This window comes from Suricata suricatta, chromosome 8 (genome assembly GCF_006229205.1).
Source record: "Suricata suricatta isolate VVHF042 chromosome 8, meerkat_22Aug2017_6uvM2_HiC, whole genome shotgun sequence".
NCBI classification, from domain to species: Eukaryota; Metazoa; Chordata; class Mammalia; order Carnivora; family Herpestidae; genus Suricata; species Suricata suricatta.
Window position 1 is genome coordinate 31,000,193 of NC_043707.1, and position 26,214 is coordinate 31,026,406.

Sequence of the window (26,214 nt, forward strand, 5' to 3'; positions counted from 1 at the left end):
TGGGATAGGGGCAAGGGGCATTGTGATCAGAGAGACAGCACTGAGCTGTGGGCTGGGGCAATGGTGGTCAGCCAGGCAGAGTCCCAGGGCTGTGTGTGTTTGGGAACATCCGTGGCCCTGCTGGACAGAAGGTCCTGCTTGACTTCTGCTTAGGCTGGAGGAGGAGTGGGCATTTCTCTCTGGCCCCTACTTAAAAGTGCCTGTACCTCCCATCCCCTACCACTGGTCTGCCCTGGGGACAGAGATCTGCACTGAGAAAGACATGAGGGTAGAGACCAGGTACAGAGTTGGAATTGGTTCCTTTATGGAAAAACTGAAAATATAATAAAAATTAAAATAAAACCAGTTTTAAAAAAGCCAGCCCCTAGAGTTTCTACCTCCTGCCTCTGGCCCTCCAGAGGGATGAGGCCCCGACCCCAGGGCAGCAAAAGGATGAGGGCTTTCTGCCCCTCCTCTCCCCCCCATTCTATCCCCATCTTCATCTCCACAGTGGGGGCCCCCGGGGAGGAACCAAACCTGGGTAGGGGAGCAGGGACCCAAGGCCCTGTGGCCCTGGGAGAGGGGCTTGGTGTGCACCCAGCCCCAAAGCTCCCGGCCTGTAGTGTGGGCATGGGCAGGGCCCCTCCTGGCCTGGGCCCAGTGGGGTGGCAGCTGTTAGTTCCAGATCTTGAGGAAGGAGTCCCAGGAGCCTGTGGCCACAGCCATGCCGTCATCAGTGACCCCGAGGCAGCTCACGCGGTTGTCATGGCCAGCAAGGACACCTGTGTGGAAGGAACATCAGAACCCCACGGGATTGGCGGCCCCAGCCCCTGCCTGTCCCCAGTGCCCGGCGCACCTGCACGGTCACCCTTCATGGCGTCCCAGATGTTGCAGTTGAAGTCATCGTAGCCGGCGAGCAGCAGCCGGCCGCTGCGGGAGAAGGCAACAGAGGTGATGCCGCAGATGATGTTGTCGTGGGAATACATGAGGAGCTCCTGGTCGGCCCTCAGGTCGAAGAGGCGGCACGTGGCATCATCGGAGCCCGTGGTGAAGGCATAGCCGTTGGGGAAGAACTGCAGGACACGGGACCAGAGTGGGATGAGGGCACAGCAGGGCCAGGACCTGGCAGAGACAGGCCGGCCCAGCTTAGTCCAGAACTTACAGCCACAGCGTTGATGTCCGATTCGTGGCCAATGAAGGTCTGTCGGCACATAGAATCCCGCACATCCCACAGCTTGATGGAGGCATCACAGGCACCTGACACAAAGGTGCGGCCATCGGGGGCCAGCGACAGGGACATCACGTCTCCACTGTGTCCAGCAAACCCCACTGTCTGCTGTCCTGTCTCAATGTCCCACAGGGCACTGGAGAGATGAGCAGAAAAAGGAAGGGATCACAGAAGGGCCTTCTCCACCAAGTGAGCCCATCTCTGGCAGAGCATTCAAGAAAGGGGCAGCGGGTAAGCCGCTGGGTCACAGGAAAGGTAGGCAGAGTGTTCAGAAGGCCCTCACTCCCTCAGGGCATGTGCTAAGCACTAAGGCAGGAGCCCCCCAGGAAGAAGTATTGGTGAGCCCTGACTACCTAACCCTTGCAGGACCTCACCAGGTCGTGTCCCCAGAGCTGGTGATGATTTGGTTGTCATCCAGGAAGCGGCAGCACGACAGGTACCCTGGGGAAAGGGGCTGGTCAACCGGGTCTCCAAGGGAGGGCAGCACACAGCCCCTCCCCCCACAACAGCACCTGAGCCCTGCCAGGTCCCTCTCACCAGTGTGGCCAGGCAGCTCCCGGCTGACCCGGACATTGCCCTCACGGGTCTTGAGGCTGTAGATGGAACAGATGTTGTCCAACCCCCCACAGGCCACAAAGTTCCCTGAAGGCGCATAGGCACAGGTCATGACCCAGGAGGAGCGCAGAGGGATGGCATGGACCTAGAGAGGAGGGACAGTGCCCAAGGTCAGAGCCAGCCAGGCCCTGCACTCCAGCCCCATCCAGCCTCAGGCACCACCTCTACCTTGTTGGTGGTATAGCTGTCCCAGATGATGAGCTTCCCATCCTGGGAGGCGCTGACCAGCAGCCTATAAAAAAATGGCCGGAAAGAGGAGTCAGGTAGGAAGCTCCCTCCAGAGGCTGGCCAGCTTTCCCCCTTCACCCATCTGGTGGGAGGCCCTGGGAGACCACTCCCAGCAGCGGCCCAGCAGTTCCTGTTCCTTCGGTCCTATTTCCCATCCCGGGGACTGTCTGGGAGCCATGGTCTCCCCAAATATGCTCAGCAACATGGGCATCCTGTTCATCCCACCAGATGAGCAAGGTTGCAACCCTTGCCCCACTCTGCCTGCTATTTTCAGCCCAGGGCAACACAAAAGCTCACACATGCACACTCCACACCTTGAATCTGTCCCCCAGTGCATGGCATAGATTTTTGCCAGGTGCCCACGGAGGGTCCTCCGCGTCCTCATCTGGATTCTCCCCACTGGGTCCAGCCCAGCTGTGATCTGGAGGTAGAAGCAGAATGGGCTCAGGATGCATCACAGCGGTGTGGCCCACCAATCAGTATGCCTCTAACCTTTGCTCCTTCCCTAAATCCCAAGTCGAGCCCTAGATTCATCTCACCTGGGTCAGAGTTGAATCCCCACATGCTTTTCGGGCATCCTGTAAGAGATGGATGGCAGAGTGATCAGAGACAGGAGAGGAGGAGGAGACAGGGAAAGAAGTGACAGAGTGGAGAGAGGGACCCACCAAGATACTAGGGTTAGCCACACACACACAAATCCCTCCCCGCACCCAGTACATGCAGGCCACCTGGCCCTGCCTGCTGCTCAGCCTCCCCAGCCCAGCGGCCAGGCCCTCACCCGGATCTGGTTCCGGAGCTGCTCAGCCTCCTGTCTCAGTTGCTCCAGCTCACTCATGGCGCCGGGCCCGTGGGGCGGGGTTGGGGGCGGCTGGGGGCCGCGGGACGGGGGTTGGGGGAGACAGCTCCTCGCCGCTGGCCCGAGGCCTGGGGGATGCAGGGCTGACGTCAGGCCCAAGGCCGCCGGGGAAGAAGGGGGAAAAAGGCGGGGTTGAAGCCCGGCCCGGAAGGGGTAAGCGCCGGCCCGAGGGGGGAGGGGACTGCAGCGGCGGCCGCGGTCCCCCCAGGCGTAATTGGGGTCTCTGCCACAGAAGGGAGGTTGCCCAGGAAGAGCTGACTTCCCCAATCTTCCTCCCGCCCCCCGGAAACGGAGCGGGAAATGCAAGAGGAAGCGCAGGGGAAACCCCTCCCTCGGACAGCAGCCCGGGCGGGACACCCGCGGCAGGAACTGAAGGGGGGGATGGAGGGAGGGGGGCGGGGAGAGTCCCTTCGAAAACAGACCTGGCGTCCGCCCGGGCCCGCACAGACACCGCCCTCCTGGCACCTAATTTTAAAAGGGGCGGTGCCTCTTTAAATTCACCCCCACACGCCGCACACCCTCCACACACACCCCCAGCTTCGACTGGGGTGGGGGAGACCAGAGGGGAAGCTGGGCTGTTCGTGGGGTTGCCTAGGCAACCGTCACCCGGACTAGGAGCACCTCATTGGTGAAGTGCCCCCACCCTAGCCCTGTTGCCAAGGCAACCGCATCCACGGCAGAGACCTGTAGGGTGGGTGACCCCACCCCCGGCCCCATCGCCCCCGCCCGACCCAGCCTCCCGCCTCGACCCAGAACCGGCCTGGGTGGCTGTTTACAGGATTTGGGAAAGCCGATTGGCGCTAATAGGTTCGGGACGGCTCACCCCGGATAATCCCCAGGCCGGCTGCGCCCCATTAGCCGCCGGCAGCCGGCGGAGGCGAAGGTGGCGGGGAAAGCAGCCCCTAGTAGCTGCTCCCTCCAGCGCCGAGGCCGCCAGCTCTGGCGCGCCCGCAGAAAGCCCGTGGGAGCGGCTCTCGAGTAATTAGTGCTCCGAGGAGAGGCCCTCGGCACAGAGGCGCGGAGCTGCTCTCTCCCAGGCGCCGGCGGGCGGGAGGGCTGGTGGCCCCAAGTGGCCCGGCCCCGTGCCCTCGTCACCCCAGGAACCCAGTCCCCGGGCTCCGCGCTGGGGTCCCAGGGGCCTGGCTGACTCCGCTCCGGAGCCCTGAGTCCTGCCCCACTCTTTGGACACCTGTGTCATCTGGCCATGCACAATGCACTCTGCCGACCCAGGCGTCCTCCACCCAGCTCCCACTTCCCTCAGCCCCTGGGCGTTCCTCTTCCCCCCTCCCCCCCGACATTTCCCCTTCGTCAGTTCAGCTTTCTACGCTAGCGCCGTGGGATGGCTCTCCAAAAAAGCGGGGGAGCCGGGGGGGGGGGGGCAGAGTCTCCCACTCCACCTCCCCAGCTCAGGACAAAGCCCCTTCCTTCCAGCCGCCAGCAGCCCAGGCCAGGCGGCAAGGCCAGAGGCCGGCGGCAGAAGGAAGCAGGCCAGGAGGAAGCCGCTGGGGGCGGGGGCGACGCTCCCAGCCCTCGAGTCCCCATTGCTCGCCGGGGCCCCCTCGGCGGCCCCCGGACTCTGGGCATACAGCAGCCGGGACCCCAAGGAGAAGTGGGGGTGCCAACCGCCTCCGCGTATTCGGTGGGGTGAAGGGGAGGGGACATGGGAGGGTCCCGGATCTGGCAGCTGGAAGACGCGGGCCGGTACCGCGCTGCGAAGCGCAGTGGGCCTGGCCCTTCGGCCCCCACGACCTCCATTTTGCCCAAAAGAAAGCTAGGCGTGGGGTGAGGGCGCCCAGGAGCTGAGCTTGAGGTTAGGGCTAGTACAGCAGGGTGCCAAGGCCTAGGGTCTAGGCTAATGTGGCGAGAAAACACCGACAGAACCCAAGGGTTCCGAGCGTAGGGGGAAGGCGAAGGGAAGGGAAGGGTGGCCTCGCGGCCTTGCCTGCCTCTCTGAGGATTCTGAAGTTTTGCAAGGCGAAATGCCGCCAGGGGTGCAAAGAGAGCACTAGGGGTGCTACCCAGGGGCAAACGAGAGGGTGGTGATGAGGGGGGAAAGGGGGCGGGACAGGGCCTAGAGGAAGCCCGGAATTTTGCCCCCCAACTTCTCAGGGAGCAAGAGGCAGAGGGGCTGCGATGGGGTCTGGGATCAGACAAAATACCTCGGACAGTGCAGGGAGCGCGTGCATTACCGGGGACGAGGGTGCCCCCACCCAGTTCCCCTTCCGGGTTTGGGAGCGACGGAGCCAGAGGAAGGGAGGGAAGGTCTGGGGTGCTACGTCCGCTCCCGAGAGGCCAGACCGGGTAGACAGAAGGAAGAGAGGTTCCCCCACGGGAATTTGGGGCTGGGGGAGAAGAAGGACTCCTTTTGTCAGCGGAGGTACCTGTGGCGGTGGGACTCTGCAAAGGTCGCTAAAGCAGCGCGGGAGGTCCTGTCTTCCTCCGCGGCGGAGGCGGCGGCGGCGGCGGCGGCGACGCGGATGAATTTCCTCAGTCACCCCAACTCAACCGTCCAGCGCTGCTCTCCCCAGAGCGGAGGGATCCCGCCCGCCAGTGACGCGGCCGCCGCCGCCGCGCCCAGGGCCCGGCTGGGCGAGACCAACTCCTTAGTGGGGGGAAGCCAGAAGGCAAAAGACCACTTTAAGGGGTAAGGACAGACTCTGTCACAACAAAATACCACACCACACTATTTCGACGCAAAACGGACCAAAAGAATGCTTCGTTTTCCGAAAAATGGCAAGACATCCCCCCTGGGACTGGCAGAAGTGGTACCGGCATGGGGGGGGCCAAAAAAAAAAAAACACGCTTGCTGGTCACGTGACCCTCCCTCCCGGATTGGGCGGCTCCAGACTGGGAAGGGTCGCTTGACTCCCCAGTTCTGGGTTCGGCACACCCCTGCTCAGTGAGACCACGCCCCTCCAAGGGCCCAGACCGAGTTCCGGAGATCCCGACTCGAGCGGTTTGGGGCAGTCGGCCCTGCGGCGGCACACGGACACTTCCGAAATTCCCCGAGGAGTGGTGCAGGACACTGAACGTGGGAATGATGAGAAAAATAATCTTCAGGAAGTTCCCCCGGGCTTTTCTAGAATTCTGCCGGGCTGCATGACACTGTAATAACAACTCGTATTTATTGAGTTCCATACTTATTTAGTCCTCACGACCGTGCTGTGAATTTAAATACTGGCATTGTCCCCGTTTTATAGTCGTGGGAACTGAGTCCTCGGGCTGCGGAGTTGAGATATGAACCAAGATAGTTTTAACGACTTAACTGTGCGGTGATATCAACACTAACCACTTAAGGAACGCTCCAGTGGACCATCCCTGTAAAGGAATGAGAATGAAAGTGGTGCCTGCTGCCTGCCCTGCGAGTCACTCACGTTGGATTGTTACGAGAGTCTGACAGATTGTGGACATGCTCGGGAAGGTTCAAGTCAATGAATAGCCCTCATTGAGTCCTCATCCAACTGAAAAGTGAAAGTATCAAAACACATTTTTTTAAATGTTTTTTATTTATTTTTGAGAGACACAGAGAGAGAGCATGAGCAGGGGAGGGCCAGAGAGAGAGGGAGACACAGAATCCGAAGCAGGCTCCAGGCTCTGAGCTAGCGGTCAGCACAGAGCCCGACGCAGGGCTCGAACCCACGAACCGTGAGATCATGACCTGAGCCCAAGCCGGAAGCCGGACACTTAACCTACTGAGCCACCCAGGCGCCCCAAAACACTCATTTTAAAGGCATTACAAAAAATCTTCAAAGCACATTTTTATGAAAATAAGAAAACAAAGTCACATTCTTAGTCATGCACAAATCCCATTTATGTGCCCTCACCAATTCAACGGTACATTAGCAGTAGATGATAGATGTCACTTTGGCATTAGAATTTGGAAGGGACCTTACATATAATTTACATAAGTTTCCTCTCAGTCTACAGATGGACAAAGTGACTTCCCCAAAGTCACTCTGGTAGCCCAGAGGCATCTTGGTGGCTCAGTTGGTTGAGTGTCCGAGAGTTTGGCTCAGGTCATGATCTCATGGTTCATGAGTTCAAGCCCCACATCAGACTCACTGCTGTCAGAACAGAGCCCACTTCAGATCCTCCCTCTCTCCGGCACTCCCCCACTTGCGCTCTCTCAAAAATAAATAAAACATGAAAGAAAAAGAAAGGAAGGAAGGAAGGAAGGAAGGAAGGAAGGAAGGAAAGAGGTAGAGAGGAAGGCAGTAAGGTAAGATAAAGAAAGGAAGAAAACTGGTGACCTAGGACTAGATCAATTTTATTAATCTCTGTAAGACATCTGACACTGCTTCCTCTCACTTTGATCTCCATGCTAATATGCTTCTTTGTTTTAACTCATTTAGCAAATATTCACCTAAGTCCTAATGATGCATCAGGCACCATCCTGAGCACTGAGGATATGACCGGGAACATGTGAACCCTCCTCTGCCTGCAGGGAGGTTCCAATCTACAGAGGGAGGCAGTGGTAGATGATCATTGGAATGACAATCAGTGCTAGTGGCTCGGAAGTGCATTTACTAAGAGCAGAACATTTGGGAAGGAAGACAAAAATTGGGACATGTTAGGTTTGCAGTGCCCAAGAGAGGTGTAAAGAAGAATACTCAGAGCAGGTCTGGGCCTCCACAGAAGAGTATGAGTTGGAATAGAGCCTTAAGAATGAGTGGCGTTTTAGAGCAAATGAAGTCATAAAGAGGTTCGGGAAAAGATCAAATGGCCTAAGACCAAGCCCTGAGGAACTCCAACATTAGAGGTCAGGCAGAGGAGAGTAAGCTGCCAAAGAAGAAGCCAGAGAGCTAACAGGAAAATCAGGAGAATGTGGAGTTCTGGAACCCAGTAGAAACAAATGTTCCAAAAAGGGAATGGTAAAACTACATTGAATGATGCAGAGAGATGAGGCAAGACTGCATTGGGAAGTGTGCATGAGACTGAGAAATGGCAGGCCATTTTCAGGGGCCCTTGCAATGAATGCTTTTCTTGCAATGGATTGAGGGTAAGAAATGAGGCAGTGGGGACATCCATAGTGGCCAAAGCTCTGGGAATCTTGGCTTGGAGGGAATGTAGAAAGGTGGGGCAGTAGTGAGAGGAGAATTTGAAATCAAGATGTTTGGGTTTTGATAGGAGGTTCTTTAGATGATAGTGGGAAGGATGGGGTTGGGGGGGAGAAGGATATAGCAGGTAGCCAGTGGATGACCAACCTCTCTGAGAAAGCAGAAGCCCTAGAGGGGTCATGGGACACTTCCTCCTTCCTCTGACTCTTCTCTCTCAGCCTTCTCCTGGTTCCTCTCCACCTCCTCCTCGGGGCATTTGTAAACATAGTTTTTCCCAGGATCCCCAGCCTCCTTTTCTCACTGGTGACTTCCTCCATTACTGTGACTTTAACTATCCCCTAATCGTTCATACCTCTCAAACCTCCATCTCCAGCGCAGATATCTCTCCCCAGATAGAGACTTGATGTATGTCCAACTACAGCCTGAATATCTATTGTCATCGGATGCTCACAGACGGTGGTGTGCTGGAGCCGGCTTGTGCCAGTTCAGACTAGCTCACAGAGCCCAGAGTGTACATCTCTTCCCATCTCCTTGTTTAGTGAAGTCACGCTGATAGTAGTAACTTTGAATTGTCATGGTGGGAGTAGTTACACTATGGAAATTGGCAATTGCTTCAGATCAGAGCTGCCCTTGCCCAAAGGGCTGATTGTTAAAACATTGACTCCACATCACTGATCACAAACATGTCACATTCAGCACATTCAAAACTAAATCAGTCCTTTCTACCCCATCCCACCCTGCCCAACACTGCCCTTTCTCTGAATCTCTTGGCCCAGTTAACAGCATCACCATCCCTCAGGAGCTTCTCACTCCCTCATTCCCCATATCTAAAGGTGGTCAAGTTACTGGATAGGCCAAGGTGCTATAACAAAGAATCCCAAACATTCAATGGCTTGAGGGACAACTTTAAAATAGATTCTCCAGGACTGTGGTGGCATCTCTGCCATCCTCAACACCTAGCTTCCATCTCTGTGTCTACTGTGGCCTGAGCAGCTTCCACAATCATACCTGAATTTCATCCACTGGGAAGGGGGTGGGGTGGAAAGCACAAGTTCTTTCCTGTTTAAGGACAACACTAACTTCTGCTCAGAGGTTGGCCAGTTGCAAGGAAGGCTAAGAAATGTAGTCTTTCATCATATACAGAGCCAAAATATTAATAATAAAGAAAGAGGGGAGATGGCTATTGATATAAGGCTAGCAATCTGTGTCACTGGTGGGTACATCTTGTCAATGCCACCTCTTGTATATTGTTTAAATCCATCCCTTATACTGTATGCCAAATGCTACTACCCTGGTTCCTGGCTATATCCTGTCCTCTACGACAGTTCCTCTCTATTCGTCTACCAAATAGCTGCCAGATATATCTTTCTAAAATGCAAATTCGAGCATATAACTTTGCTGTTCAAAACCATGCAGTAGTTCCCTATCAGTTCCATGAGAAGGCCAGAACTTCTTTGCATGACACAGAGGGCTGGGTCTTGTCCCCTCTCAGAATGCCTTCCACCCCAACTCCAAGTCAGCTGGGGAAGTATCCTTTTCAGCTGGGGAAATCCAGCTTATTTTCTCAGGCTTATTTTGAATACTGCCTTCCTGACCACACTGTTGTCTGTGCCCTCACTGCAATGCTGGCTCCATTCCCATTGCAGTCTTTACTGGACTGTTTATTTCTGGGCACTTGCCACCTGCACTAGGCAGGGGCTCCCTGTGAAGCCAAGACACTTGATTTGTCTGGCAGAGGACTAGGGGGAAGAGCTCACCACGCAAGGAACAGACTCTCATAAGATGCCAAATCATGTCCACAGTATGGGGTGGCCCTACTGGCCCTACTACCTTTGACATCGTTACCAGGTGTTCACGTTTGGCCAACCTGATTGTGGGCCTGGAGTGTGCAAACCTCAAGATGACTTTATTGAATTAATTATTTAACCCTCCATCTCCCAGGATAGATATTAAACCCTAGGAGAATCACAACAAGCTATATGAGGCATTTTAATCCTGGTGTCTATAACACCTCAAGAACATCTGTGAAATTAATAGGATAGCAATTATTTTCCCCAGGATCAATACTTTTCACATGTCACAGTTCAAATCTCAGCTCTATCATTTACCAGCTTGGGCAAGTCACTTAATCTCTCCATGACTGTTTCCCCTACAAAATAGGGGTAATAATCTAGTAATTATGAGGACTAAATTACTTAACATTTGCAAAGCACTTAATAACAGTTATTTTAAAACACTTAAAACAGATGTTTTGTGTTTGCTAAATAAAAAGAGTTTAGGCATGAATGGGTTGGTCTTTGACTACTTTTCCAGTCTCATTTCTCCCTAACTCTGGTTTCTGCCACCAGCTCATATGCAATCCTCCTTCAAGACTGAGCTCCTAACTCCACATAGGCCACAAATGTTCAAGTCACTAGAACTTTGCACATGCCAGTCTCTGTGTGGAAGACCTTTCCCACCTTGTTCACCATGAACCCCTATTCATCCTTCACAATTCAGTTCAAACTTCACTTCTAGGAGAGTCCCTGGACTCTCAGAGACAGGCAGCCCCTCCCTCCTCTGGGCCCCCATTTCACCCTACTTACACGCATGCCCAAGCTCCCCACTACACCAAAACTCCTTTAGAGCAATAATATATCTTATGCATTTCAGTATTCCCATGCCTCGCACAAAGATGTTTGTTGAATCAATGAATGGACAGTGAAATATAGTAGTAACCTTTTTCCTTAGCCACTTACATAATATAATACAATCATAATACAATAGAATGACAAATGAAAATTGGACACAGTTGACTGGGAGGTAAATCAAGTCCAGTTGTATAATCAGCTAGCTATAGCTTTTCCACCAATTATGAGAGGAAAATTGACTTCTCATTACAATACTACAGATTTCCAACTTATGAATAATGAGCTTTACTAAGCTTCATAAACTCCCCAAGAGCATTCTTAGGACCAATGTTTACTGACTAGTCCTGTGTGCCCAGCTCTTAGCCAGGCACTTGATTCTGGCATCAGACTGAGTCCTCAGCAGTCCTGTTTCCATAGTGGTTATCACGTTCGCCTCATACCATCAGCAGTCCTACAGATGGGAACAGTGAAGCTTGGACCAGGACACAGAAGTGTTATGAAATAAGGTCATCTCTCAACTGGCTGATAAGAGATGTGAGTTCTAGTCCTGGATCTGCCTCAGTGGGCTCTGTGACCCAAGACAGGACCTGCCTCGATCTGCGGAAACCCCTGTAAAATCCAAGGGCTGGATCCAGGATCTGTAAAATTTCTCCTGACTTGGGGCAGTCTCTGAATTTGAGATCACAACGGAAAAAGGGGAGGGGTGATGGGAACTGACAAGGTGAATTTACAGGGGAAGTGAGGCAATATCATTAAATGTCAACAAAAGGAGAGGTGCAGGCCACAAATAGAATCACTTTCTGCTCCAGGGTCCCTGTAATCCTCACGTCAGCAATAATAACAATAACAATAATGATAATAATTTTGTAAGATGAAGCATGCAGGTGCCAAGAGATCAAGGGGGCTCATCCAATTCATCCAATTTATAGAGGCCAATGACTAACTCACTCAGGAATAGTTCAATTTCCCAGCACTGAGTTAGCTCTCTCCCCTAGGGCTCACCTCTTGCATTTAAGCCCGGATGCCTCCAGTCTGAAGAATTAGGCCTGGACTCCCAGTGGCATGTGAAGTGCCACTGTTGTCAGTAGGTAATCAATGAGCCACCTTAAACCATCTGTCTTTTGGCTGGGGACAGGTGGAGTCTCTTCCAGAGTGGGCATCTGGTGAGCAGAGAAACTTCAGGGGCTTTGGCTGTCACACAGCACCCTCTTCCTGTGCCATCCATGGTCTTAATGCTCTCCCCCAACCCCCAGCAAGTAGGCAGAAGTGCCTTCAGCCCACACATATTTACATGCAATGCACATGTGCGCGTGCGCACGCACACATACACACACACACACACACACACACATGCTTATGCACATGCACACACATCCCTGCACATGTAAGCACATACATACAGGCACACATTTACACACATACTCACATAAGAGTCTCTCAGTTAAGCCAGGCTGTAGGAGCAGCTCCCTCACCTTTGCTATTAAAACTGTTGTGGAGGGGCGCCTGGGTGGCTCAGTCGATTAAGCGTCTGGCTTTCTCTCAGGTAATGATTTCACGGTTCGTGGGTTCGAGCCCCGCATCGGGCTCTGTGCTGACAGCTAGCTCAGAGCCTGGAGCCTGCTTCAGATGCTGTATCTCCCTCTCTCTGACCCTCCCCTGCTCATGCTATCTCTCTCTCTCAAAAATAAATAAAAAATATTTTTAAAAAACTGTTGTGGAAGTGGTGTCAGGCCAGGAGAACAGCTGGGGAGAGATAGATGGGGAAAGGAAGCTAAAGATGGGTTAGCTGAGCACCCATGTGTGAACACGGTACACATGTGTATGTATAGGGCCAAGGTGCCAGGGATGGGAGAGGAAAAGAGAGGCCATTAGAAAGACAAGGGTGGAAAGGAAAAGGGAAAAGATGGAGCCACACCCCCTCCTGTACCTCTCTCTTTCCTTCTTCCCTTCTTCCTTTCCCTCCTTCACCAGGCGACTTCATTCAGACTTGGCTATGGCAGAACCTCTCAGGAGCCTGAAAATGTATGACTCTCCAGGAGTAGGAAGCCCTCTCCTCAACTGCATTTTAAAAAGTAAGGAAGCAGAGGCCCCATCAGTCATCCTGCGGCGTCCTGATTTCCAGATGGACAAGGTTTCCATCTCTCTACCTGGCTATCCCTTAGAGTCAGTCTCAAAGTCTTTGCTATCCTCCTCACATTCTTAAAGTTTTGGTGTCTGCCCCTTTAAAGCAGCGGCCCTCGGTCAGGTTATTGTCTCGCCTTGCAGCCAATCTGCGGCACCATTGGGGGCGGGGGATCCGGCCTCCTGATTGGCCACTGCGCGCCCCGCCCCGCCCGGGATCCCGGGAGCTGTCCGGCCGCCTCGGTGCTGATCCCGCCGCCGCCCACGGGCCGTGAGCAGCGCTGAGAGGGCATTATGAGCGGGGGCGTCTACGGCGGAGGTGAGCTAGCCTCGGGCTTCAGTCTCCCTAGCCTGTCGCGGCCTCGCCGGCAGCCCTGCACCCCGAATGCGCGCGACCTAAGCTCTGGGCACCCCAGGGCCTGTCACCTCGGCGCTCGAATGGGTCCAACCCTGGGTTTGGGTCCTGCGCCACTCCTACCTTTGGTCCTCCCAGGTCGGTCACTCGCGTGCACTGGGCTCACTCTCTCCACCATTCAACTCACCTCCTCCCGGCCCTCCCAGCCCCTTCCTTCCCGGCGAGGAGAGTGGCCCGAATAAGGCCACCGGGCAAGAAGGGATTCTGGAGGCTTGATCCCCACTCCCAGGACCCAGACTCCAGGTCGAACTCCCACCTACCCCGGCCAGCGGCCAGCGTTGAAGGTGGCGAGACTGTGGCTCTGTCCTGACCTCCTCTCAGAACTATCCAGGGGGACAGAGTTTGGGAGAGGTCCCCTCACACGCCTGTCTCCCCGCACAGATGAGGTGGGGGCGCTGGTCTTTGACATTGGCTCCTTCTCAGTCCGCGCTGGGTACGCTGGGGAGGACTGCCCGAAGGTGAGCCTTCCAGCCCCATCCCCAAGTCCAAGGGACTCTGGACTCCCCTCCAGGCTTCCCAGTGACCCAGGGTTCTCACAACACAGAGAGAAGCTCTGAAGAGAGGGAATGTGGGAGTAAACCCAGGGGCGGGCTGAGGGCCTTGCCATGGCCCTGAAGAGGGGCAAAAGGTTGATCCCTCTTCCTGCCCATGCCCACCTCCAGGCTGACTTCCCCACCACGGTGGGGCTGCTGGCCGCGGAGGAGGGGGGCGGGCTGGAGTTGGAGGGGGAGAAAGAGAAGAAAGGGAAGATCTTCCACATCGACACCAACGCCCTGCATGTGCCTCGGGATGGAGCGGAGGTCATGTCGCCCCTCAAGAATGGCATGAGTAAGGAGCCCCCACCCACCGTCTCCCAACACAGACCCGAAGCCCACATACCACAACTGGGGGCACATCACCCCACACCCACAGAGTCTACCTTGCCGCTGTCCACAGCTGCCTGGTTCCCAGCCCAGGGGGCAGGCAGATTCCTAGGAAGGGGGGATTTCTGCTGAAACTGATCTCACTTCTCATCCCCTGGACTTGGCCTCCCTCCTTCCTTTGCTTCCTGTCCCTGGACCCCTACTGCCCCATCCTCATCTCTCCCCGCTGGTCTCCTGGCCCCAGTTGAGGACTGGGAGTGCTTCCGTGCCATCCTGGATCACACCTACAGTAAACACGTCAAGTCTGAGCCAAATCTGCACCCAGTACTCATGTCCGAGGCCCCGGTAAGTGCCTCATCCTACCCTTAGTCCAGCCCTAGGGACTCCCTACATCCTTTCTGCCATTCATGTCTCCCACCTCTCCCAAACCCATCAATCACTCCACTTAACTTTTCAGACTGTGCTTCCAACTCTACCTTTACCATCTTCAAAAGTGCTTTCTTTCCTCCCTGGTTTAGTCTCCATCCCCCTCTTTTTTCCATTTCTATCCACTCTTTTGCCCTCTCGGCCTATCCCTGCTGTTTTCTCCACAAGAGTCCTTGTTTGACTTTTTAACTTAAAATGTTTTTGTTGATGTTATATGCACACATTATCAATTTCCTTTATGAAACATGTTAAAGAAAAAACTGCCTTCATTTCATTTTCCTTTCATTCCCCCTTTCCAGAAACAGCTGCTTTTCTTTTAGCTATTTTTTGTCACATTCTTCCATATCTCTAATATCACATTCAAAATTCCACTTGCAGATTTTTTAGTTTTAGGCATTGATTTCCCACCATGGAAAATAAACATTGAGCCCTCTTGCCTCCTCCAACCCACACCACACACCCTAATACAAATAGTTGTATTTTCGATTTTTAAAAATCATTATTCAGCATTTACACTTATGTTTATGTATGCTAATCAGGTCTGAGCTGAGCAGTAAACTATGGTCACTCTTCCTTTCCTTGCACAGCTTTCTCTTTTCCCTAAAGCTAAAAATTGTGCTGGTTTTATTTGACTTAATTTTCTATTTACTTAATAATATGACCCTAAATTATTCATCTGCTTATTACTCATCTGCTTATGTTATCTATATCCTTTCTCAAAACATTAATTCCTTTAGGTATTCTACCAATTTTTATCTTGAAGAAATCTCTCCAAAAACCCATTGATTTGCTCCTTTGGACTTGTTGCCTTCTACACAGAGAACATAGCTATCACCCTGACATCCCCCTTCACCATCATCTTAGGGCATCCCTTCACCTCTCTCATGTGTTAGAAGTCCTGTTTCTTGTATCTCATCACTCCTTTTCTTGATTTTCTCCCTTATTTTCATGGAGCATATCCTCCAATAACTGCCTTAGAAAAGTCATGAGAAGTAAAATTTTAAGACCTTGCATGTCTCACCTTGGATTGATAGCTTAGCTAGGTATAACGTTCCAGATTGGAAATCATTTTTCTTCAGAATATTGAAGGTACTTCTGCATTGTCTTCCAACATCTATTGTTGCCATCAAGAAGGTACAGGTAGGATGCCTCAGTGGCTCAGTCGATTAACTGGTTAACCGTCCAACTTCAGCTCAGGTCATGATCTCATGGTTAATGGATTCAAGCTGCTCATCAAGCTCAGAGCCTGTAGCCTGCTTCGGATTCTATGTCTCCCTCTCTCTCTTCCCCTCCCCCCACTCATACTGTTTCTCTCAAAAAAAAAAAACATTTAAAAAATAATAAAAATAAAGAAGGCAGAGATGTCTAATTCCTGATCTTTTGATGTAATGCTTTCCTTTGTGAAAGTTTATAAAATTTTTACTTTGTCCTTAGTGTTTTATAATTTCTCAATATTATATTGGTTTAATTTCATCCATTGCTCTAGATACTCATTATGTCCCTTCAATCTGAAAACCTATGTCTTTCAATTAAATGAAAAACTAATTCAGTAATCATTTGATTAAATAATTTTAGTGATTTATTTAATAACTGATTTCTCTCAATATTCTCTTTTCTTTCTTTAGGAAAATATTATTTGGATTTTGCACCTCCTGAATTCATCCCCTAATTTTCTTACCTTTTTTCTTATGTTTTCCTTTCATCTTTCCTTCTAATTTATTTTTAAACTTTTTTAAAAAATTATTTTTGAGACAGAGAGAGACAGGGCACAAGTTGGGGAGGGCAGAGAGGGAGCGAGAGGGAGATACAGAATCTGAACCAGGCACCAGGCTCTGAGCAGTCAGCCCAGAGCCCAATGTGAGGTTCCAACCCATGAACTGCAGTATCGTGACCTGAACCAAAGTCAGATGCCTAACCAACTAAGCCACCCAGGCACCCCTCTTCCTCTAATTTCCAAGATATTCCCTCAACTTTACTTTTCAACCCTTCTATTGAATTTTTCATTTCTGCTCCTGTATTTTTACTTTTCAAGATTTTCTTTGTTCCACAAATGTTACTTTTTAGAATATCCAGTTCTTTCTTCATAGGTGAAATATGTTAGCTCACTTAGGATATCATTAGTTTTGTTTCTGTTTTTGGAAGTTTTCATTTCCCTGTATAATCTCTATTCTTCCAAATTGCTTTTCTCTGCCCTTTACTTATTTATATTTATTTTTTATTTATTTTTGGGAGAGAGAGAGAGAGTGCACAAGTTGTGGGCAAGAGCAAGGGAGGGGAAAAGAGAAGAGGAGGCAGAGAAACCCACAGGCTCTAAAATGTTGGTGCAGAGCTCAACAAGGGGCTCCAACCCACAAACTGTGAGATCATGACCTGAGCCAAAAGCAAGAGTCAGGCACTTCACTGACTGAGCCACCCAGCTGCCCCCTCCCTGCCCTCTTTCTGGGGGATTTCTGCCTCATTTCAGAGGCTTTTCTCAGATTTCTGCAAATCCTTGGTTGCAAGTGATGGCCTAAAACACTAATTGGAAGCTGTGTGGGGTGGGGAACTCATTGAACTGTGGTGATAGAGGACGTTGCTATAGGATAACTTCCCTGGGACATTTGTTAGGCAGCCTCTGATAAATGGCACCTGTAGTTTTATGGTGTAAGACATGGAGAAAGCTTGTCCCCTATAGGAAGGCCTGGCCACCCCCTTTCTGGGAGTGAGGGAATAGGGCTGAGGTCTTTAGCACTTAATATGCATGGAATCACTTAATTCTCCTATTTTAAGTATAGTGTCTTCACTCCCAACTGTGTCAAGTGTCCCACCAGTCCAGAGACCCTCAGTTTTACTCTGTCTAGAGAACAGACCGCCAGTCTTCTGCTGAGGCTAGGATGGGTAATAAATAGCTCAGTGACATGAATGGAACTGGGGAGAGTGTTTAAGGAGCTATTACCTGAATGGCTTTAAACAATCTTTTTTTTTTCCTTTTTTAGCTTTCCCTTAACCTTAACTGCCAGAGATACCTGAAACTACAAATTCTTGAACACTGTGAGAAGTCTACAATTTGACACAGGCTATTCCTGGCTTTTTCCATTATCTGCTTAAGAGTCAGTATTCTTGAATCTGTTAAGTCAGTTACAACTTAACTGGCTGACTTCCACTCTTCAAAAATTTGTTGTTGTTTTCTCCTTCCTTATTATTCCCAACCCTTGATAGTATTTGTCTCAAGATTCTCCCTCTGTTTCTTTTTTGAGCTAAAATTCACATAACATAAAATTAACTTTTTAATATTAACAGTTTGGTGGCATTTAATACATTCATAATGTTGTGTAGCCATCATCTTTATCTGGTTCCCAAACATTTTTAAAAAATATATATATTTTTTAATGTTTTTATTTATGAGACACAGAGAGAGACAGCGTGAGCAAGGGAGGGTCAGAGAGAGGGGGAGACAGAATCTGAAGCAGGCTCTAGGCTCTGAGCTAGCTGTCAGCACAGCGCCCGACATGGGGCTCGAACCCACGAACCGTGAGATCATGACCTGAGCTGAAGCCAGATGCCCAACTGACTGAGCCACCCAGGAGCCCCTAGTTCCCAAATATTTTCATCAGCCCAAAGAAAATCCATTTTCATTAGTTGGTTTCTTCCTACTCTCCCCGCCCTTGGTAACCATCAGTCTGCTTTCTGTCTCCATGATTAGATCTATTCTGGATCTTTCTTATAAGTGGAATCATACAACATGTGACTTCTTGTGTCTATATTCTTTCACTTAGCATAATATTTTCAAGATTAATCCATGTCATGGCATATGTCAGTACTTTATTCTGTATCATGGCTGAGTAATATTCCATTGTGTGGATATACCACAATTCGTTTTTTCAGTTTCTCCACTCATGGACTTTTGGGGATTTTCCATCTGTGGCTATTGTGGATAGTACTGCTACGAACAGTTGTGTATATGGATTTATTTGAGTACCTGTTTTTTTTAATGTTTTATTTATTTTTGACACAGAGGGAGAGAGACAGAGCATGAGAGGGGGAGGGGCAGAGAAAGAGGGAGACACAGAATGGGAAGCAGGCTCCAGGCTCTGAGCTGTCAGCACAGAGCCCGATGCGTGGCTCGAACCCACGAATGTGAGATCATGACCTGAGCCGAAGTCGGAGGCTCAACCGACCGAGCCTAGCCCCCCCACCGGTGCCCCTGAGTACCTGTTTTCAGGTCTTTGGATATATAAGTAGGAGTGGAATTGCTGGCTCATATGGTAATTCTTTGCTCAACTTTTTAAGAAACTACTGATTATTCCCCATAGTGGCTGAACCATTTTATCTTCCCACCAGCAATGTACAAGGGTTTCAGTTTCTCTATACCTTTATTTTCACCTTGATTATTATCAACACACTAGTGTGTATGAAGTGGTATCTCATTGTGCTTTTGATTTGCATTTCTCTAATGGCCAACAATGTTGAACATCTTCTCATGTGCTGGTTGGCTTTTGTGAGTTTCTGTCTTTTTTTTTTTTTTCTTAAGAAATCTCTATGCCCAATGTGAGGCTTGAACTCATGACTCCAAGATTGAGAGTTGCATGCTCTATTGACAGCCAGCCAGGTGCCATGGGTTTATGTCTTTATGAATTGCCCCTTTATTATACTTATGCTGGGATCTTGGAAGAGAGTAAAATTAGATGTTTGTATTCAATCCACAATTTTTACCCAGAAATCCTCTTCCCAGCTTTTGCCTCTGAGGTGATTAAAATGGGGAAAAAAGTGGGGCACCTGGGTGGCTCAGTTGGTTAAGCCTCCAGCTTCGGCTCAGGTCAGATCTCATGTTCGTGGGTTCGAGCCCCGCATCGGGCTCTGTGCTGACAGCTAGCTCAGAGCCTGGAGCCTGCTTCCGGTCCTGTATCTCCTTCTCTCTCTGACCCTCCCCCTCTCATACTCTGTCTCTCTCTGTATCAAAAATAAATAAAACATTAAAAAAAATTTTTTAATGGGGAAAAAAGATAAATTGGAGGCTGAAAGGAGCCTGAAGTATATATATACTGTACAATAAAGAACACTGAGGGGTGCCTGGGTAACTCAGTCAGTTAAACATCCAATTCTTCATCTCAGCTCAGGTCTTGATCTCAGGGTCATGAGTGTGGAGCCTACTTAAAAATAAAGATAAAAATAAACAAAATAAAGAACACTGGGCCAGAAATCAAGAGGCTATGACTCTACCAAGCTTTACCCAGAGTTTTCTGTGTGATCTTGGGCAAGTCACTCTCCCTCTCTGAGTTTTGTTTTCTTCAGCTGAGTTTGGAATGTGATCTTTAAAAAGGTACATGGGTCTGTGCCTCTCCCTTTTTGAATCCTCCCCTCCTGTACTTTCTCCCCAGTGGAACACACGGGCCAAGCGGGAGAAGCTGACAGAGCTGATGTTCGAGCAATACAACATTCCTGCCTTCTTCTTATGCAAGACGGCTGTGCTCACCGCGTATCCTCTGGGCTGAGCTGCTCTGGCTGGGTGGAGGGTCAGGGTGGGGTTCATGGTGTGCTAAACTGAAGGCTGGGCCTGATTCTGTGGAGATCAGTGTCCTGGATGGGCAGACATTCAACCTGCACCCCATTAGTGCAGAGGGCCCCCTGTGGCCTAAGTGCCTTTGACCCTGGGGTGGCCAAATCAGTGGCTCTTTCCTATTCCTTGGATCAAGCTGAACAAAGAGACAGACAGACAGAGTTGGGCCAAATAGACAGCAGGGGCTGGAACTGGAGAGAACAGGGAGGGATATAACACTGAGGAGTTTCCTCCCCAAATAGCCAATCTGTATTTTTTTTTTTATAAGGATCTGCCTTGCATTGGTTCCTGTGCTAGGCACTGGGGCAATATGGCCCCTTATTTCAAGGAGCCAATAGAACACTGAACCAAGACTCAAGAGAGACTGGGAGCTCAGAAGGAAGACAAAGAGGAAGAAATTGTGATTCAGATAGGGAAGAAGTGACAAAGGTCTCAGGAGCCTTCCTCCAGTGATGAGTCATAAACCAGAATGAGAGATTTGCAGACTGTGAATGGGCTGGACCAGGCAGGAGAGCAGAGGGTGACCAGCCCAGACCTGAGTCCCAGCCGCCTCACTTGCTGCCGCTGTGTCTTTGACTTACCCATCCCATGCCAGCTTTGCAAATGGACGTTCCACGGGCCTGGTTCTGGACAGTGGGGCCACCCACACCACGGCCATCCCAGTGCATGACGGCTATGTCCTACAGCAAGGTGGGGTCTCGACAGGGCTCGGGGGTGTCTTGCAGGACCAGGCCCTGACGCCCCCTCCCTTTCCAGGTATTGTCAAGTCACCTCTGGCAGGAGACTTCATCTCCATGCAGTGCCGGGAGCTCTTCCAGGAAATGGCCATTGACATCATCCCACCTTACATGATTGCAGCCAAGGTAGGATCTCTGGGGAGTCTTGGGCACTCACCCTATGACTGTTGACCCACCGACCCACTAGATATCAGAGAGGGGTGCAGCAGAGCCCCCAGAGGACCTTGGGTCAAACTCCTCAACTTACAATCGAGGCATCAGAGATCCAGGCATGCTGAAGGACGTGGCCAAGGTCATACAGCCAGCTGGGGGCAGGATGTAGAAGGGTCAGTGTGGTAGATCGGTAGATCCAGGTTCAAGGTGTGCCTCTGCCATGTAAGAGCTTTGTGACCCTATAGTATGAGATTGAAGCTTCCTGAACCTCAGTTTCTTTCTCTGCAAAGTGGAATAACACCATATAGGGCTACTGTGTTAAGTGAGAAACTGCAGGCAAGGGTCCGTCCTAGACCCCCACATGGAACATGGCTCAGGAAAAAGCCCCTTAAGGTTCTGATCTCCTACTATATTCCCCATGCCTTCAGCTTCCTCTGACCGGGGACTTTCAGATCAGCTGTACCTGCTGCATGAGTGCCAGACATGGGAACAGGCTCTCCCTGTTCTCTCTCTTCTGCCATCTTTTGTGGGCAACAGAGGAAAGAACCCAGTGCCTGTTTGGTGCAGGAGCACAGGTGTGGTCCAGGTGGGCTGGGCAGGTGTGGGGTGGGGAAGGGCCCTCACAGGCTTTGTGGCCCGCAGGAACCTGTACGGGAAGGTGCCCCTCCAAATTGGAAGAAGAAGGAGAAGCTACCCCAGGTTTCCAAGTCCTGGCATAACTACATGTGCAATGTGAGAAGAGATTCCCCGAAATAGTCCCCGCCCCTCCCCAGCTCCTAGTCCCCTGCCATGAGTAGAAGGGAAGGGACAGAGAGGCCCTGTAGGTGGGGGGACTTGAGGGTGCTGAGGAGGGAGACCAGGCCCTCACCACCTCCCTGGGTCCTCAGGAGGTGATCCAGGACTTCCAGGCCTCTGTGCTGCAGGTCTCAGACTCTCCCTACGATGAGCAGTGAGTGGCGTTCCCCACTGGAGGGTGGGAGAGAGGACAGGCCTGGGACTCTTGGGGGACTTTTGGTCCTTTGTGAGCACCCGCAGGCAGAGCCTCTCTCTCTCCTGGGCAGGGTGGCTGCACAAATGCCCACAGTGCACTACGAGATGCCCAATGGCTACAACACAGACTACGGTGCTGAGCGGCTCCGCATCCCTGAGGGCCTGTTTGATCCCTCCAATGTCAAGGTTGGGCTGGGCGCAGGGTATTGAGGGAGGGGCTGATTGGATTCCCTGGATGCTGGCATGAGAGGGAGGCTGGGAAGGATTGCTGGGGTCTGGGAAGAGGGGGCAGAGGCTCGAAACCCAGATCACCTTTCTCGGCAGGGCCTGTCGGGGAACACCATGCTAGGTGTGGGCCACGTGGTGACCACCAGCATTGGCATGTGTGACATCGACATTCGCCCGGTGAGGCCCAAGCCTGTGTCTGGGCAAAGGGGCCCAGGAGCAGTGGGGAGATAAGGAGGGGCTGTTCCCTGAAGGTTCGCTCCTCTCTGCTCTCAGGGCTTGTATGGCAGTGTCATTGTCACCGGCGGGAACACACTGCTCCAGGGCTTCACTGACAGGCTCAATCGAGAGCTTTCCCAGAAGACCCCACCGGTAGGAGCCCGCCCCAGCCAGGGTCCTGGACTCCAGTCCTGGCTTAGCTCTTTAGGACCTAGTCCTTCCTCTTTCCCCAACATCAAGTGTCCTGGTCACCAGAGCAGACACTCCCTTGTGGCTGGCTTCCCAGTCTTCCCCACTTCCAGCCCTGTCCCTTCCCAGAACCCAGGTGTCTGCTTCCCCCAGCACCTCTTTCCCCGCAGAGCATGCGACTGAAGCTCATTGCCAGCAACAGCACCATGGAGCGCAAGTTCAGCCCCTGGATTGGGGGTTCCATCTTGGCCTCACTGGTGAGAAGGAAGGGGCTTGGCCTAGCACTGACTGTGGGAAAGGGGCAGGTCCAGACCGACCCATCCTGTTGCCGGCCTCCTCATTCATTCATTCAACATTTATTTTTGAGAAAGAGCAGTCAGTGAATGCTCCATCGGGACAAATAAGGGAGCAGAAGGACAGGAGGCTGGAGAGATTGGTTGGGGTTGAGATTGTGGGTGAGGCCCCCATTGTTCTTAGCAAAGGGGAGACACAGAGGTTTGGGGCAAGGAAGGAAAGCGACAGTCACAGGCATGTTTGGGAAGACTGTCAGGCATGAGGCTTTGGAGATCAGGGTGTGAGCTGGACACAAGGGGACCCTGCAGAGTTTCCTTCTTACTGTCCTGGAGTCACAGAGCAAGTAGCCGTGAGGGTGGGGTGGCGAGCAAGAGACAGCTGGAGAAGCAGACAGGCAGGCTGGTTCTGGGGCAAGAGGTGGTGAGTTCCATCTGGACCTGTCGCTGGGCACAGGCAAGACAGTGAGTGGGGAGCTGGAGATGCAAACTTCGTCTTATGGGCGCCAGGCACATAGAGGGGACTGCAGGGCCATGACAGAGCAAGAAGGACATCCCTGAGAGGGGCAGCCCTCAAGGAGACAGAAGCAAGGGTCAGAAATACAGGAGGCTGAGAGTGTGAAGTCAGCTGAGGGCCAGGAACACATCAGCCATACCTCCCTGTATACCTGGCTTAGTCCTTGCCCACACGAGAAGGCACAGTCCAGAGGCTGAGGCCATCAAACAGGAAGTCACCACAAATGCAGGGATGTTCCTTATAGGGAGGACGGGATCTAGTTCAAGGGTCATGAAGGGACTCAGAGGAGCATTGAAGTTGAGATGGAAGATTGAGTAAGAATTCCTGAGGCAAAGGGAGAGAGGGTGCTGGGGCCATAGGGAGAGGCAGGTGAGACCAAAGGTGATGGGCAGACGTGGTCATACCCGAGTTTAGGAAGCTCACTAGGGCAGCAGAGCGGAGAGTGGCTTGAGCAGGGCCACTGTGGTCTCCGCTGTGAGCGGGGTTTGACAGAGGAGTGGGTATCAGGCTGTGGAAGTGGCAGTTCATCACAGGTCCAACTGACAGCTGCGGGCAGCATTTGGATACAAGAAGGAAGACAGAAAGATTCCAGCATAAGGCCTGGGATGCTAGCTCCGGGCAGCCATGTCCAACAGGAATGTAACTCGACCCACATGTACCACTTTAAGTTTTCTAAGTAGCCATATTTTAAGAGTCTGAAGAATCAGGTGAAATTAAGTTTAAAGAATATATTTTGGGGCGCCTGGGTGGCTCAGTTGGTTGAGCTTCTGACTCTCGATTTAGGCTCAGGTCATGATCCTGGGGTTGTGGGATAGAGGCCTGAGTTGGGCTCCATTCTGAGCATGGAGCTTGCTTAAGATTCTCTCTCTCTCTCTCTCTCTCTCTCTCTCTCTCTCGCTCTCTCTCTCTCTCCGCCCTCTGCTCCTCTCCCCCACTTGCACATGCTCTCTCTCTCAAATTAAAAAAAAAAAAAAAAGACTATACTTACTTTGGGGTTCCTGGCTGGCTCAGTCAAAGGAACATGTGACTCTTGATCTTGGAGTTGTGATTTTCAGACCCACGTTAGGTGCAGAGATAACTTAAAAACAGCAAGGCAACTCTACTTAAAAAGAAAAAAATTTTTTTTTAATTTAATACAATATATCCAAAATATTTTAATTTCAAGGTGTGATCAATATCTTTTAAATTTTATTTATTTATTTTGAGAAAGAGCACACCTGCAGGAAAGGCAGAGAAAGAGGGAGAGAGAAAATCCCAAGAAGGCTCCACACTGTTAGCTTAGAGCCTGATGTGGGACTCTAACTCATGAACTGTGAGATCGTGACCTGAGCCGAAATCAAGAATTGGACACTTAACCCACTGAGCCGCCCAGGAATCCCTAGTGAGCGATCAGTATAACAATGAGATATTTTACATTCTCTTTCTGTTTTCTGTGGTGTATTTTACAAGTGTAGAGCACATCTCAGTTCAGACTACTCACATTTCATGTACTCAACATCCACAAGTGCTCAAGCGCCACTGTATCGGACAGCACTAGTGTAGAAGGTGAGAAAGACCAGGGGTACCAGGGTAACTCCGTGGGTTAAGTGTCCCAGTGGCTCAGGTCATGATCTCACAGCTCCTGAGTTCGAGCCCTACGTAGGGCTCTGTGCTGACAGCTCAGAGCCTGGAGCTTGCTTCGGATTCTGTCTCCCGCTCTCTCTGCCCCTCCCCCACTCATGCTCTGTCTCTCAAAAATAAGTAAACATTAAACAAATAAAAATAAATAAAAGAAGAAGTTGAGAGAGACCACAGAAGCGGGTTTGGTTCAGGCCTGGGGAAACTCAGTCTTGGACACGCTGAGTCTAAGGTAGCAAGGAACACAGAAAGAGTTGTCAGGAAAAACGGCTCTAGTACTCAGCGCTGAGCATTGGAAACCGGAGATTGGGGGGAGGGGTGGGGTCTTAGTGAGTGAGCAGAAGTCCCAGGAGTGGAGGAGCTGGTTCTGGAAGGCTTGTTCTGTGAGTCCAGGAAACAGGGACAGTACCAGGGACACAGGCACTAGCTTTCAGGGAGAGGTGAAGCAACCATCAAAGAGAAGGGACAGTCTGGGAAGCCCAGCCCAGGAGACCCTCAAGGGGCAATGTTCAGCGTGGGTGGTGAAGACAACTCCGTCCAGAAGTTAAATGGTGCAGGAAGGGTGAGGGTGTTGGAAAGGTTGTTCTTGGGAATGCAGACTTGACAAATTTGTAAGGCCTGATGGAGTGAAAAGTGCAGGGGGAGGGGCGGGGCGTTAGGAGCAGAGGTAGGCTGGCCTGAGGCGGTAAGCTCCACTACCCAGCTCCAGGACAGCATGTGGCCCAGGCGAGAGAGGTGCGAAATAAATACTTGTTGAATGAATGAACCAATGTTCTGATTGAACGACATGGGGGGGGGGCGGTATTCACCCTCTGAATATATGAAGGAGGGCTGGAGGCTTGAGAAGGTAGATGAGGAAGGGGTAAGAGCAGGAGAGGCGCGGCTCGGAGGGCAGGGGTAGGTTTCCCGGGGGCTGGGCCTGCAGGTGGAATGTGGGGAGGCGTCCCTTCCTCCCTCCAGGGCCACCCTGAAGGCCTCTCTCTTTCCCCGCCCCCAGGGCACTTTCCAGCAGATGTGGATCTCCAAGCAGGAGTATGAGGAGGGAGGGAAGCAGTGCGTGGAGCGGAAGTGCCCCTGAGGACGCCCGCTCAACACCCACTCTCCCGCCCGCAGCTGTGGAAAAGGGGACGCGAAAAGGCGAGGAGAGGGTTTCCCGGCTCGGCTTCCGCAAAGCGCACAACGAAGCCCCCACCCCCATGCCCTCGTCTCTTTCCCTCCTTTCTCGTCCGCTTAGATTGTGATGTTTCTGGGTTGAAAGGAGTAAAAATGTTTTAAGAAAAAAAAAGTTTGGCCTCCTTGGTGGGGACGGGGGGCGGGGGGCCG

At 51.5% G+C, this 26,214-nt stretch overlaps 2 protein-coding genes across 3 annotated transcripts; one reads left to right on the forward strand and one right to left on the reverse strand.

Annotated features, from left to right (window-relative positions):
- Positions 1-280: 280 nt before the first annotated feature.
- On the reverse strand, positions 281-5,440 carry GNB2 (G protein subunit beta 2). The gene is made up of 10 exons (XM_029949869.1): positions 5,288-5,440; positions 2,829-2,974; positions 2,590-2,628; positions 2,365-2,471; positions 1,991-2,054; positions 1,745-1,907; positions 1,582-1,648; positions 1,142-1,343; positions 836-1,052; positions 281-761 (listed from the first exon to the last, which is right to left on the reverse strand). The coding sequence occupies exons 2-10, from the start codon at positions 2,883-2,885 to the stop codon at positions 655-657; spliced, it is 1,023 nt and encodes a 340-aa protein (XP_029805729.1). The 5' UTR covers positions 2,886-2,974; positions 5,288-5,440; the 3' UTR covers positions 281-654.
- Positions 5,441-12,924: 7,484 nt separating this feature from the next.
- Positions 12,925-26,170, forward strand: ACTL6B (actin like 6B). 2 transcript variants are annotated; one of them, XM_029949809.1, is made up of 15 exons: positions 12,925-13,033; positions 13,511-13,587; positions 13,792-13,957; positions 14,237-14,337; positions 19,776-19,873; positions 20,550-20,644; positions 20,711-20,817; positions 21,273-21,419; positions 21,487-21,576; positions 21,732-21,793; positions 21,906-22,020; positions 22,159-22,239; positions 22,336-22,431; positions 22,638-22,724; positions 25,889-26,170. In XM_029949809.1, the coding sequence occupies exons 1-15, from the start codon at positions 13,009-13,011 to the stop codon at positions 25,967-25,969; spliced, it is 1,428 nt and encodes a 475-aa protein (XP_029805669.1). In that variant the 5' UTR covers positions 12,925-13,008; the 3' UTR covers positions 25,970-26,170. The 2 variants fall into 2 exon arrangements, with proteins under 2 accessions (XP_029805669.1, XP_029805670.1); XM_029949810.1 differs by lacking the exon at positions 21,273-21,419.
- Positions 26,171-26,214: the final 44 nt, after the last annotated feature.